We start from the raw sequence: 15,039 nt of genomic DNA on the forward strand, positions 1-15,039 counted from the left end.
TTTTGCTGGGGACGTTCAGTGCTTTTTAAGTCAACGTTTTTTCACTCCTGGAGCATGATGTATAGAATCCAGGGGCTTAAAAACAAAACCAAAACCAAAACCGAACACACGCCGTTTATCTGCTCTCCAGACCCTCTCTGCCCCTTTTTGTGTTATTTCAGGTGAGGCTGCCTATGGGAGCCTCGGGAGCCTCGGTCAGACGGCTCGGACCGAGGCGTTTCCTAATTGAACTGAAGGGTTTTAAGCCAGTGGCAGAAGGGGAATCCGGAGTGACACCTGATGGCCTCGAGCCTTTTATTAGCCTTTTACTCTCTTCCCTTTCAACCATCTCTACGCCCTCCTCCATTTTCTCTTCCTCTTCCATCTTTACTCTCCCAGTCCCTCTGGCTTTGAACTCTACCAATCCCCCGCCCCCCCTTCGGGTGGGAATTTTTAAGGAGGGGGAGGGGCGGGAGAAAGGAAAACACACATATACACACACATACACATATACACATACATATACATATACATACACACACACACACACACACACACACACACCCACACACACCCACACCCACACCCCCATATACACACACGCACGCGCGTAACCCCCCATTCCGCGCATGCGTGCTGACGGCAGAACAGCCGCGGGGACGGGCGGGCAGGCAGGCAGACAGACCGACGGGGGGTGGGGGTGGGGGAGGGGGTGTGGGAGCTGCGTGGGCGCGTGCGCAGACGCGCTCCTCCGCCTGGCCTCCGAGCCCAGAGTCACTACGGTGTCCGGGTCTCAGTCAGTCAGTCGGGCGGCCGGGGCTGGGGGCGGCTGCTGTCTGTGCGAGATGGTGTCGCTGGCCAAAGCCTACACGGTGACGTTTTATGGGGTTTTGGCGCTGATGGTGGCCATGGGAATATGGGATGTTTTCTTTGGGTACGAAGAGAACAGGTGCAGCATGAGCTATATGTTCGAGTATCCGGAATACCAGGTGAGTGGGGCTCCGCCCCCACCTCGGCCCCACCGTCCCCCAACCCCGTTTTTCCTCCCCTCACCCCAACATACCCCTTCGCTGTGCTCTGAGGCCCCTCCTTTCACAGCGGGCCCATTCCTGTTTAATGGCGCTTGTTGCTAGGTACTAGCCCCTGCTTCCCGCTCCTCGACCCCTCCCCAACATTGCCCCTGCTCCTTGCCTCTCGATAGTATCCGGATCCCAAGCCCTGGATTCTTTTTGGCATGGCCCTACAGAACGCCCCCCCCCCATTCAAACGTTACCCCAATGTCTCCTGCCCCCCCAACAGGTGCCTGCCAATACCTCGTTATTTTAACTCCTCCTCCCCCCAATATCACGCATGACAGTTTTCCCTTTTCTGTAACCTTGCATAAAATGCTGCATAGAGGAAGGGAGTGTGAATGTAGGTGATCTCAAGGCTGCCTGTTGAAGGCATTGTTTTCCTTCTTTGCAGAAACTGTGTTCTGTGGGATTTGATGCATGACTGAATGTGGGGAGAGGAGGAATATGTTTCTCTTTTGAAGCTTTTTGCACAAATATGTCTTATAAGCTACATCTCTTTTCGTATTTGTGTGTGCTAGTACGTTATTAACAATCCTGACCTGTTACTAGTTGCATGCACCACCTGTTCCACAGTGTGGTTATTTTTCTGTTCAATTCAGACATTTAAGTGCCTACTATGTGCAAAAACAGGTGGAGCTACAATGTAAAAGGGACTAGTCTTTTCCTTTAAGGTGCTTACAACAAAGGCCTTGCCTTGCTTATATCAATTTAGCCACGCCCCCTTCCTCTTCAAGGTGTGTTACATCTCAGTTTCCTCACCAATATGGTGTTCTAGAGCATGGGCTTATTCTTCACAGTAAAATGGTTCACTGGTTCAGTGTTAAAATGATGTCACTGTCCTACTTAATTAATCTGTAATCTTTATCCAAAATATGTTTAGCTTTAATTATGGTAATAATGTAGTCGAAAGAGCATTGGATTTGGAGTCGGAAAACCTAGGTTCTTATCTCAATTTCTTATATTACCTTTGTGACCTTGGGTAAGTCAAAGGCAAAGGTTACTTTCTGTAGTTCTCTTAATTATGTAAAAAAGGAGTTGCACTAGATGATGATCTTTTCTGGTGCTTCCATTGTACAATAATAACTCCTGTAATAATTCCAAGAAAAACACCTCCATATGGCTTCTAAAACTATATTTTGGTAAATCAGGGAGGAATGTAGTACCACACATACTCAGTGAAATGTCATGGGAAAGTAGTATGTTTCTGCTATATGCTTTACTACTACTGTTTACAATTCTATACGCTATTCCATCTGAAGTGGTGATCTGTTTTCTAAGGACTAAATTTGTGGAAATTTACATATGGCTTTTTTTTTAAAATGGTTTTTAATTAGTGACTGGCAAAAGAAATGAAATGGAAACATTTAATGATAAATTTTGCTTGGCCTAAGAGGGCAGAACAAGGAATTTAGGTTTGATTACAGTTGAAATACTGGCATTTTAAGATTGCTTTTTTACATTTTACCAGTTATTTAAATGGTTCTGCTTTATTTTGTCTAACTCAAGGGTTTTTAGATTTTTTTGTGTGTATGTAATAGAAACCTTTGACAATCTGCTGGATTCTGTGGAGCCCTTTTCTAAATAATGTTTTAAAATGCATAAAGAAAATTAATTTTATTGAAATAGTTATTAAAATATTTTTAAAACAAATTTAAAGACTCCATGTTAATAACTCTTGCTCTAATTGAATAATTGCTTTCCATTTTGTATCATTTAATAATTAGGAAGATCTCAATAAACTAAACTATGTTACCTTAATTATCTATGACATGAGTTTGGTTTAAATTGTATTACTGTAGAACAGTGGTAGTTTCCATTTATTTTTAGACTACAGACAATAAATGAAGGTATTTCAGTTGTAATAATGGTAGTAAGCAATTACCCTTTCACAGAATCACAGAATTTTGGAATTGGAAGGACCCTCAATGACCATTTAGTCCAGCCCATAATTGGAAAAAAATCCTATAATGTATCTGACTTGTGGTTATTCAACCTTTACTTGAAGACCCTTATTGTAATGAGGAACTCATTATTTCCTGAGGCAGCTCATTCCATATTTTGTTCACTTTCCTCATTATTAGACCTAAATTTGTTCTTTACACATTCTACCCTTTATTACTTGTTCTGCCCTGTTGGACCAAGCAAAACAAGTACCAACCCACTTGCATATTATATAGACTCTCAGATACTTTAAGACATTGATCATGTATCTTCCTCTTACCCCTAAACTTCTATTTTCTTAGTTATACTTCAGATCCTTCAGCTTGTTCTCTTTTAGTATGAATTTGAGTCTCTTCATCATCTTAATTATTCTCATCTAGATGTGTTCCAGCTTATCAATTTCTATCTTGAAATGTGGTACCCTGAACAGAAAACAGTACTCCAGACTTGCTTTGACAGAACAGAGTACAATCCTTATTTCTGGAATCTGTTCCTCTTTTAATGTAACCCAAGATGGAATTAATTTTTTTTTGCCTTCCATGTTACACTCTTGACTCAAATTGAATTTATACTCTTCTTGTTCATTGTTTTCAAAGGGGATCAATGACATATCATTGGTGATATCTTGACTTGTGTGTGAATTGGATTTAAGTGAGGCAAAGTTGCACAAAGTCACCACCCTCACTTTTCCTGAGTCATCAAAGTTCAGTGGCCAGACAAAAGTCAAAACTACTGTAATGAATGGCCCAGGATACAGGGGATAATCTTGGTGTCTTTGATGCCTGACAGAACTCTAAGTGCTTTATTAGCACTGCTTCAGCCACCGTGATGGCTGTTGGAACAAATTGTCCTCATCTCATTCCACCCAGGAATGTTTTCATGTGCTTGGAATAGACATCCCCCTAACTCACGGACATGTTTGAGGCCTATTGGTTATCCTCAACCTGATTTACCCTGTCTGTGAGATGTTTTACTGGGGTGTGGCCTCTGAGCATCTTCTTGGAACCACAGGTGAAAGCTGCTTCAGACAAACTACTTTCCAACCATGTCTTCCTAGTGGTGTTCTTGTAAAGTCAGTTTTTTTAGCCCAAGGGTAAGACTTTATGTCTAATAAGTTTCATTGTATTATGTTTGACCACTGTTGCAGCTTCTTAAATATTTTTTGAATCATGACAGTTTCACCCAGCATCATCTGCCAGTTTGATAAGCATTGATCAGAGTCATTGATAAAAAATTTTACAAGCGTGGAACTAAGCCTAGGTGTCTGTAGTATCCCACTGGAGGTCTCCTTCTGTAGCTGACATTGACCTATTAATATTTGAATTTTTTGGATTTGGATCTTTGGATTTAACCATCCAACCAGTTTTGACTTCATCTGTTGTTTAGCCTGAAGCTCTATATTTTTCACAAGGACAGCATCAAAGACTTTGTCAAATGTTTTGTAAACAATCTATAGCATTTCCTTGTTATATCAGTTTAATAATCCTGTTTAAAAAAAAGAATAAGTTAGTTTGGTTAACTTGACTCTTTCCAAATAGTCTAGAATTTTTTTCAGGAATTAAATCAAACTCATTGATCTATGGTTTGAAGATATCCTTTCCTCTTTTTTTGCAAATAGGGTTAATATTTATCCTTTTGCAGTCTCAGATTGCATTCTTCCCATTATTCCCTCTCTAATTCTTCACTATAAATGTTATTTACTATATTAGTCATTATTTATTAAAGCATTTATTAAAGGCCTACTATGTACCAGGCACCGTTACATTTTATTTACATCAGTGTTCATTAGGGATATTTGTGTCATGGAAAGAGATAGAAATGATATCTTCTTTTTCATGATTATTATTATTATTATTATTATTGCTAACAGTTTGTGTAATATCAGAATTAATTGATAGAATTCACTTGTGATTCCATCTGGTCTTAGAGTTTTTTTCCTTTGTGAGTTCATTTATTATTTGCTCAGTTTATTTTTTTCAATTGGGTTATTTAAATCATCTATTTCTTCACCTATTATTTGGGTATTTTATATTTTATAAATGTTTATCAGTTTGGTTAGCATATAATTCGGCACAAGAATTTCTAACAATTTCATTTGTATATTTTTTTAATTTAAGGTTTTTTTCATTTCTGATACTATAAATTTGGTTTTCCTCTCTTTTTTAATCAAATTAGTTAATCTCATCTATTTTATTATTTTTAAAAACTAGTTCCTATTTTTATTTATCAATTCAATGGTCATTGTTAATTAGTTGGGGATTTTTGATTTGTTGATCGAGTTGTTTTAAAAGTGTGCCTTATCATTGATTTGTTCTTTTTCTTATTGATAGAAGTATTTAGAAATATAAATTTTGTCCTTATAATTGCTTTAACTGCATCCCATAAGTTTTGGTATATTGTCTTATTATTGCCATTGCCTTTGATGAAATTTTCTTTTGTTTCTGTAATTTAATCTTTGACCCACCAGTTGTTTAGAATGACTTTCTTGGGTTTTCAGTTACCTTTAAATTTTTCTTTAAGTGCCCTTTATTGAATATAATTTTTATTGCATTATGATCAGTAAATAATGTGTATAATATATAATGTATAATTTTTTTAAATATTTTTGGTGAGGTTTTTATGCCTTAGTACAGTCAGTTTTTGTAAAGGTGCCATATGTAGCTTAGAAATATATATTACAGTCCCCCACTATTATAGATTTACTATCTATTTCTCCCCAATTCAGTTAACTCTTCCTTTTAGTATTTAGCTACTATGTTATCAGGTACATGTATGTTAAGCATTAATATTGATTCATTATCTATTGTGGTCTTCAGCATACTATAATTTCCTTGCCTCTTTTTATCTCATCTCTGTTTACTGTAGCTGTATCTAAAATCATTATTGCTACTCTTCCTTTTTTGAGTCCAGCTCAAGTATGATAGATTTTGCTCCTGCCCTTCATTTTAACACTATGTGAGTCTTTGTGTTTCTAGTCAGTTTTTTGTAAATAGCATATTGTCAGATTGAGCTTTCTAATCCATGCTGCCACTATTCCATTTTGTGGATGAATTTATGCTGTTTGCACTCACAGTTTTGTTTTTTAGTTGTGTATTTTCCCCATTCAGTATTCTTGCATTTTTTCTTCTCTTTAATTCTTCCTCCCTATTTACAAATAAGAAGATGATAGAATGAGAGAATTTGCCAGATATTCATGATCTTCTAAATGAAACAGCTTACTTCCTCTCTGTTATAGCTCTTTTTTTCCCTCCTTATCCTTCTCCTCATCTTGGGTTTTTTTTTTTGTTTTTGTTTTTGTACTTCTTTTTCTTTTAATCAACATATTATTTCCTCCAATATTCAAGATAGTTTTGCTTATGACTATTTCCTTACCTTTCCTTCTCTCCCTCTTAATCTGTCTTTTTCTCTTTTGATTTTAATATGTTTCTATATCAGATCATTATGTGGGTATTTACAACTGTATCAATCTTCCTTTATCTAATTCAGATGAAAGTGAGATTCATGGGATACTCATTCTCCCTACTTCTTCCTTCATAGCTATATAATCTTCATCTTACATACCTCTTTTATGCAATAGTGATTTCCCTCCTCTCATTGCTTCTTTCCTACCCATCATCATCTCCTGGTCCCCTGTCCCTTTTATTTTCAATTTTTTCTAAGATCATTAAAAAAGAACAAAACCACTTATAGATCCTTTATCATTTTTACCTTTCTCTCCAATTCCTAAAAATACTAGGCTTATAAGGAAACATTTATCTCCTTATTAACATGTAAATAGTTTATCCTCACATATTCCTGTTCAGTTATATGATTATGTATATTTTACTGTGTTTTCTTAGCACCTGCATTTCCATTTCAAAGTGTCTACCCAGTTCTGGCCTTTTTTATCAGGAACGCCTGGAAATCCCTATTCCATTAAAGGTCCCACTTCTACCCCACTGTAAAATAATAGCACCAGATAGATTCCCCTTGGTTATAAATATTTATTTCCTGAATTTTGTAATATATTACAAGCTTTCTCCTCCTTTAGAGTGTCAGCTGCTGGGTCTTGTGTAATCCTTGTTGTGGTTCCTTAGAATATACTCCTTGGCTACTTGTAATATTTTTTTTCTTTGACCTAGAAGCTTTGGATTTTGGTTGTGAAGTCCCTAGGAATTTTCATTTTGGGGTTTCTTTTTGAAGGTGACCAGTAGATTGTTTCTGTTTTCACATTAACCTTGATTATAATTTTCAGACAGTTCAATTATTCTTCATTTCTCTTTTTGATATTTTTCCCAAGTCAGTTGTTTTTGATATTGTTCTTAGATTTTCTTCTGTTTTTTTTTTTTCATTTTTTCATCTTGTTTGGCTCTTATTTAGTCATTACTTTCTACCTGGTCTATTCTCATTTTCAGGAAATTTAGTTTTTGAGTGAGGTATTCTACTATTCTTTTCTAAGATATCAGTTTTCTTTGCCAAGTAAGTACTATTTATCCAAACCCAAGAGCAATCATTATATATAATGAAGAAAAGCTAGAAGCTTTACCAGTAAGATTGGGAGTAAAGCAAAAGATGCTCATCATCATCACTGCTATTTATCATACTTCTAGAAATGTTGTCTGTAGCAATAAGAAAAAAAGAAATTGAGAGAATAAGCATAGAAGAGGAAACAAAATTATTGATTTTTGTAGGTGATACAATGTTGTACATAGAAAACCCTAGAGAGTCAACCAAAATTTAATTAAAAAGTTAATAACTTTAGCAAAATTGTGGGTTACAACATAAATGCAAATAAATCAGAACCATTCCTGTATACAATCAAGAAAACCCAGTAGGAAGTGCTGGGATGAGAAAGTCTCTTCAAAATATCAACAGAAGCAATAAAATATCAGGGAACATGACTGCCAAGATTCACTTGGGGCTAATTATAAAAAGGAATCTAACCATTTACCCTTTGAAGAAATAAAGAGATCTAAATAATTGGTGAAATATTAATTACTTATGGGTAAGTCTAGTTACATAAGTTTTGAAATGCCAGTACTATCTAAATTCTCAAATCTACCTCTCCTGTCCCAATCTCTCTGCTGACCTACAATCTCACATCTCACAATACCTTTCAGACATTTTGAAATGCATATCCAGTAGACATCTAAAATTCAGTATATCTAAAAGAGAATTCATTATTTTTCACCCTATCTTATCCCCTTGTTATCATCATTCCCTGTTACTATAGAGAGCATTATTATGCTCTTAGTCTTTCAGACTTGCAACCTAGAAATCGTCCTGGATTCCTCATTATCTGTTACTCCCTATGTCCAAGTTGTTGCCAAGGTCTGTCAGTTTCACCTTTGCAGCATCTCTTGAATATGCCTCCTTTTCTCCTCTGACACTAGCACCACTCTCTCTGGTATGGGTCCTTATCACTTCATGTCTGGATTATTGCAGTTGGCTGCTGGAGGATCTGCCTGCCTCACGTGCTTCCCAATCCAATCCATTCTCCATTCAGCTACTTACTAAAGTGATTTTCCTAAAATGCAGATCTGATAATGTTACCCTCCTACTCACTAAACTCTAATGGTTTCCTGTTACCTCCAGGATGACTATGAAAATGGTCTGTTTGGCATTCTAAGCCCTTTATAACTTAGCCCCCTCCTACCTTTCCAGTCTTCTTATACTTTACTCCTCTTCATGTACTCTTCAATCAAGTGACACTGGCCTCCTTGCTGTTCTATAGATAAGACTTTCCATCTCTTGGCTCTGGCTATTCTCTCTGGCTGTCCCTTGTACCTGGAATGCTCTCCCTCCTATACTCAGACTATTGGTTTCCCTGACTTCCTTCAAGTCTCAACTAAAATTCTACCTTCTGCAGGAAGCGTCACCCAACCCCCCTTAATTTCATTTCCTTCTCTCTGTTAAGTATTTCCTACTTATCTTGTATATAGCTTGCTTTGTATATATTGCATGTTGTCTATCCCCCATTAGACTGTGAGTTCCTTGAGAAGAGGGACTATCTTTTTGTATCCCCAGCACTTAGCACAGTATTTGGCACAGAGTAGTAGGTACTTAATAAAGATTTATTGATAGATTAAAAATAATTTTCTTATTTGGTACTGTATCAGTTGAAGTCCTAAAGGATATTTTACATCTAGAAATATAGTAACAAAATTCATATGGAGCCAACTAGTGTTTATTAAGTGCCTACTCTATGTCAGACACTGTGCTAAGTACTGGAGATACAAATAAAGGCAAAAGACAGTTCCTGCTGTCAAGGAGCTCACAGTCTAATAGGAGTGACGTGCAAAAAACTATGTACGAACAAGATATATATAAGATAAAATGGAGATAATTACAGAGGGAAGATACTAGCATTAAGAGGGAACAAAAAAGACTTCTTGCAGGATTTGAATTCAGGTCTTCCTGACTCCAGACCTAGAGTTCTATCCATTGCTCCACCTAACTGCCTACTTAAAATGAAAAAGAGGCATACACTTTTGCAATATGTAGTGTTTCTTCAGAGATTTTTTTTTTAGTTCTTTTTTATATTTGATTGCTATAAGGAGTAGTGAGGACAGATTAATTAAAATACTTCTTAATTGAAAAAATAAAAATAATAAACAAGAATCCCCCCAAAGATAATATAGGACAAAAATGATCACTGTCTATGAATCAGAGAATCTTTATTACATAGAGCTAAACAAATTGTATACCTGAAAACCATAACCAAAAGAAATAAAAAGGAACCTGAATATCTTATTTCAAAAAATCATGCAAGATGACTCAGATTTCTTAGAACCACAGGGCCAAGTGAAAATATAAAGATTCCACCAATTACCTCCTGAAACAAACTCCAAAATAAAAACTCCTAGAAACATGACAGCCAATATCTACAACTTCCAGGTCAAAGAAAAAAATACTACAAACTGCCAAAAGGGACGAGTTTAAGTACTGGAGAAATAAAATTAGGATCACACAAGATTTAACAGCCATCACAATAAAGAGAAAGATATCATGGGATATGATATTTCAAAAGGCAAAAGATCTAGGTTTATAACCAAGACTAGCTTACTCAGTAAAATTTAGTATAATACTAATTTTAGGAAGGAAATGGGCCTTTAATGAAATCATTTCTATGCATTCCTTATGAGAGATTGTGTTTCAGTAGAAACTTTAAAATACAACTACAGAAGTAAAGAGAAATATAAAAAGGCAAATGCAAGTGCAGAACTGAAATATACTTTATAAAGATGCAGTATTTGCTTTCTAATGGGGAATGGTTGGATTATTCAAGCATCCCCTAAGAACCTGATATCAGCAGGTGTCATATAGGGAGTCAGATAAAATAGAGGAACTGAGAGTGATTTTTGTTCTTTTGATGTTAAAAAGAAGAAAACAAAAAGGAGGCTGAAAAGCAATAATAGAGAATAAAATGGGAGGAACAGAAGGGTTTATTTCACGTAATTGGGGGCACAAGTAGAAGTATATACAAATGAGGAAGGATTGGGGGGAGTAGGTGTCACTTGAACCTCACTTTGATCTGATACAGAGTGAAGTGAGTAGAACCAGGAGATACTTTATACTATAACAGCATCATTGTAAAAATGAACCATTTTGAAAGACTTAAGAATGCTGATCAATGCAGTGATCCACCATGATTCCAGAAGACTGATAATTTAGAATTTTGCCCATCTCTTGACAGATGATAGACAAGATATGTAGAGTGAGACACACAATTTTGGAAGTGGACATTGTGGGGTTATAGAAATCATAGAGGAAAGTCAGTCAACTAGCTTTTTTAAGTACCTACTGTGCATCAACACTGTGCTAAGCAGTGGGGATTCAAAGAAGAGCAAAATCTGTTTTTGTTCTCAAGGAGCTCACAGTCTAATGAGGGATACAATATACAAGCAACTATGTTCAAACAAGATGTATATGGGATAAATTGGGAGCAATCTCATAGAGAAGACATTACGGTTAAGGAGGACCAGGAAATGCTTCTTATGAGAAGGTGGGACTTTAGCAGAGATTTGAGGGAAACCAGAAAGTTGAGTGGAGGAAAAAGAGCATTTCAAGCATGAGTAACAGCCAGTGGAAACACTTTGAAATTGGGAGATGAATTATTGTGTGCAAGAAAAAGCAAGGAGGTCAGTGTCACTGGATCTCAGAATACATGGTTGAGTGTAAGGTGTAATATCAGAAAGGTAGGAAGGGACCAGGTTACACAAGGTTTTAAAAGCTATATAGAAGATTTTGTATTTGATCCTTGAGGGGACAGGGAGTCACTGAAGTTTGTTGAATGGGGATAATTGTGCAGCTAGACAGTGCAGTGGATAGAGCACCTGACCTGCAGTCAGGAAGACACAAGTCCAAATCTGGCCTCAGACACAGTAGCTGTTTGACCCTGGGCAAGTCACTTACCCTGTTTGCCTCAGTTTCCTCATATGTAAAATGAGCTGGAGAAGAAAATGGTCACTCCAGTGTCTTTGCCAAGAAAACCCCAAATGGAGTCACGAAGAGTCAGACACAACTGAAAAGACTGAACAACAACAAAGGTAATAACTACCAAAATCTCAATTGGGTGATAAATTTGGATTGAATGAACCTCAAAGGAGGGGAGGTTATTTACTGTATGATAGTGACAGAAGGAGAGTCTAGAAATGACAGTGAGTAGCAAGGTATATTCTCACTCCCACCATGACCAGTGAGTGTAGGATATGAGAGGAGGGTGGCCAGGGATGCAGTGGCATTGTGAGGGAGCCAGGTCACAGAGCCAAAAGATGGAGTGAGTGAGAAGAAAAAGTTTTAAGATCGAAAGCAGATATTTCAGAGAATACAGTGGAAGGGACAAGTAGATTTGGAGTGGAATATTTGAGGTACAGGGTTGACGGGAACAGAGTCCATGCGAAAATATTGGTGATTGGAGAGAGATTCATTTAGGGAAATAGATGATTATACTGTTCGAGGCTTAGTCAGAATTGTTATGGTTTAATCTCTTGGCAGGTGGTTATATATTCCGTGGGTCCCATGAGCCCGAAAGGATCTTACAGTAGGAAGGGGCAGGTGAAGGCATACCTTGAGGGTGTATGGACAGGAGGCAGGAGCTTGCAATTTGAGGTGGGTTTTGTCTGATACTTGCCTCTAGACTACTACAGAAGGCTCTGAGGTGAAGACAGAGGCCAAGCACTCTGACTGGATACTTTACTGCTGCAGGGATTCCTGGGAATGCCCTGGGGCAAAGAGGCCAGAGGACAGTGAGTCATCTGCTTAAAGATTACAGTTAAATCCTTAGAAATTAGTGAAGTTAACAAGAAAGTGTAGAGGAAGAATTAGAGAGCCTAAGACAGAACCTTGGGAAACATCCAGAACCTAGAGTCAGGATAGAGTAAAAGGAGTAGTCATACAAGTAGGAAAAAAAATCTGGAGGAGGAGTGTCATGAAAACCCAGAGAACTGAGAGTATCCAGGAAGAGATGGTGGTTAACAGTGCAAATATAGCAGATAGATTGAGAAGAATGAGGACCGAGAAAAGTCCATCAGATTTGGCAATTAAGGGATCATTGATAACTTTGGCTAGAGTAGTTACAGTTTAGTGATGAAGTAGAAGGCCAGTTTGTAAAGGGTTTAGTGTGAGAAGAAAGTAGAGGTAACTTTTTGGGGGGTGGGGAGAGGGAGGAGTTTGGCTGAGTATGGGAGGAGAGATATAGAAAAACAGCCTGAAGGGAAAGTCGTATCTAGTGTAGGTTTTTTAAGAATTGGAGAGATTTAGGCATGTTTGAAGGAAGTGGGGAAGGAATTATTTGATTGGGAGAGGTGAGAGAGAAAAAGAGAATGATTGAGAATGCAGTTTGTTAGAGAAGACAGGAGGGATGAGATCAAGTACACATGTAGAGAAGTTGACTTTGTCAAGACGAGTTACCTCTTTGTCAAGACTCTAGAGTGGGGAATACTATCAAGTTATTTACAGATGAAAAATAGGAAGAATAGGAAGCTCATGTCAAATGGCTTCAACTTCCTTTGTAAAGTAATAGGCGAAGTCTTTAGCTGAGAGGGAGAGAGAAAAGTAGTGGCAAAGGTTTGAAAAGAGAAAATTTGCTATAGCTTCTGTGGGAGGTGAAATACAGAATCAATCAGGGAGGAATATAAGGACTGCCTTGCTGAAGTGAGGGCCAAATTGAAGTTGACTCAATCAGTACAGTTCAGAGACTTCTCTAGCTACGTTTAACAGCTCATGCATCGCAGCAGGTGGAGGGAGTAAAAAAGAAGTTTAAGATTGAAAACAAGTGAGAATAACCCAGGGCTGAAGTTTGGCAGAATAAGAGAAGGTAAAAGATTCAAAAGTAGAGGGTAGTATAGAATTGAGAGAGCTATTAGGTTGAGAGGGAAGAAAGTGAAGGCTTGAGAAAGAACTGAGGGGTGAAGGGATTGGAGGTCTCCATGAGACTGAAGAACAGGTTTAAGAGGGAGGGATCAATCAAGGCATGGGTTGTGGTCACATAGGAGAATGTCAGAGTTTCTAATTAGGGAAGCAAAACACTTGTGGATAAAGGCAAAATCTAGTTGGGTGACCATCCTTGTGTGTGGCAAAGGTATAGAGTGAAAGAATGGATTTTGGGCTAAGGAATTAGGAAATTAGTAATTGAGGGATTGTGTGGATATTAAAGTCCCCTAATAAAAAGGCAAGAATTGGGGAGGAAAGGAAAATGGTGAGCCAGGTACTAGTTTCCTACCAGATATATCAGCAGTTAGGTGCAGGAGAGGTGGATGAGACTCAAATCATTCAGATTGACCTACCTTTCTTAAAAGCTATATGTCAGTAGAGGAAGATGAAACTATTTGCAAAAATGGAATTTGTGGACAAATTGTGTTCTGTTATCTATGCTGTTACTCTACCTGCACTTCTCTTGACTAGATTATTTAGTGTTGGCTGCATATTTATAGATATTTAAGCCTGTCAGATTTTAAACTGTAGCTGTTGTTTCCTTTAAATATTCTTCCTCATTTATTCACGAACATTTAGTGTGTGCTGTATAGCAACCCAACACAGACTTCTTTCTGCTTTCTAGATTTGGACAATTCTGACTAAGCAAAAAGATTGAGAAGTATTGGTTCTATTTTTAACAATGGTATGGTGTTGTCTTTAGATGGGCAGACTTATTCTATGGAATTACGTTATTATGTTTGAAAATTTGGATCAAGCATTTCATTCTTAAGTATGATGTTGATTGAGGTTTAAAAGAATCAAATCTACTGAAGACCACACTTCAGTACTTTATGATTTCGTGGTAATATTTTCTCTAGTGCTACAGATTACAACTTCTCCCTGGCTTTTCATTCCATGTGATTCTCTTTATGTTCTATAAATCATCCATAACAGATCCACTCAAATTTTTTAAAGTAGCTTTGTGCACAGATATATAGTTATAAAACCTATACGTGTAAAATGAACCTATACAGTTTTAAAACTACCTTATAAAAATAAACAACTTTTTACACAGCAAAATTTGGTATACACCTGGTATCAGAATACTAGATTATATTCACTTTGACATTCTTTTTGGTGTTATCATTAGATTTGATTTGGGTTACTTTAATTTTAAGAAGAAAGAATAAAAGTATCTAACAATTCTTTGGATACCTATTAAATAGTAACACAATCTTGAAATGGCTCAATTTTTAAAATAATTAAGAAATTATAGGGAGTTTTTCCTTTTATTATCAAAATTCTCTGTTTAAAAAAGAGTAATGATTAGTAAAATCAGTGCCAGTTCTGTCATGGGACTGGTGAACAAGGTGAGCCAGATACAGTCTATACCAGTCAAAAATTCCACATTTAGGAATATTTGTTTCAACAGAGATATATCTAATAACTAAAATGAATTAGATAATTTGATGTTAGGAAATATATTCAGACACTTTCTATATTTTCTTCATTCCAGTTTCTTTAATTAACTCTTATTTTGGTTTCAAGAGGACATTGCTAAAGTCAGGTATATGCCTCAGTCTCACAGAACAGTTAACAGCTATCACCTTCTATATAAGTACACTCTGCATATTTGCCTCTTTGATAACTC

General features: G+C 37.0%; 1 protein-coding gene across 2 annotated transcripts in view; it reads left to right on the forward strand.

Annotated features, from left to right (window-relative positions):
- Window positions 1-742: 742 nt before the first annotated feature.
- Window positions 743-15,039, forward strand: part of PGAP1 (post-GPI attachment to proteins 1) — a 90,914-nt gene continuing 76,617 nt past the window's right edge. For both annotated transcript variants that reach the window (XM_027865971.1, XM_027865973.1), the window contains exon 1: window positions 743-968. In XM_027865971.1, the coding sequence (XP_027721772.1) occupies window positions 825-968 (144 nt within the window). In that variant the 5' untranslated portion in view covers window positions 743-824. The remainder of the gene's footprint in view (window positions 969-15,039) is intronic.

The sequence above is a fragment of the Vombatus ursinus genome, unplaced genomic scaffold, assembly GCF_900497805.2.
Source record: "Vombatus ursinus unplaced genomic scaffold, bare-nosed wombat genome assembly UNPS02014779.1, whole genome shotgun sequence".
Taxonomy (NCBI): domain Eukaryota; kingdom Metazoa; phylum Chordata; class Mammalia; order Diprotodontia; family Vombatidae; genus Vombatus; species Vombatus ursinus.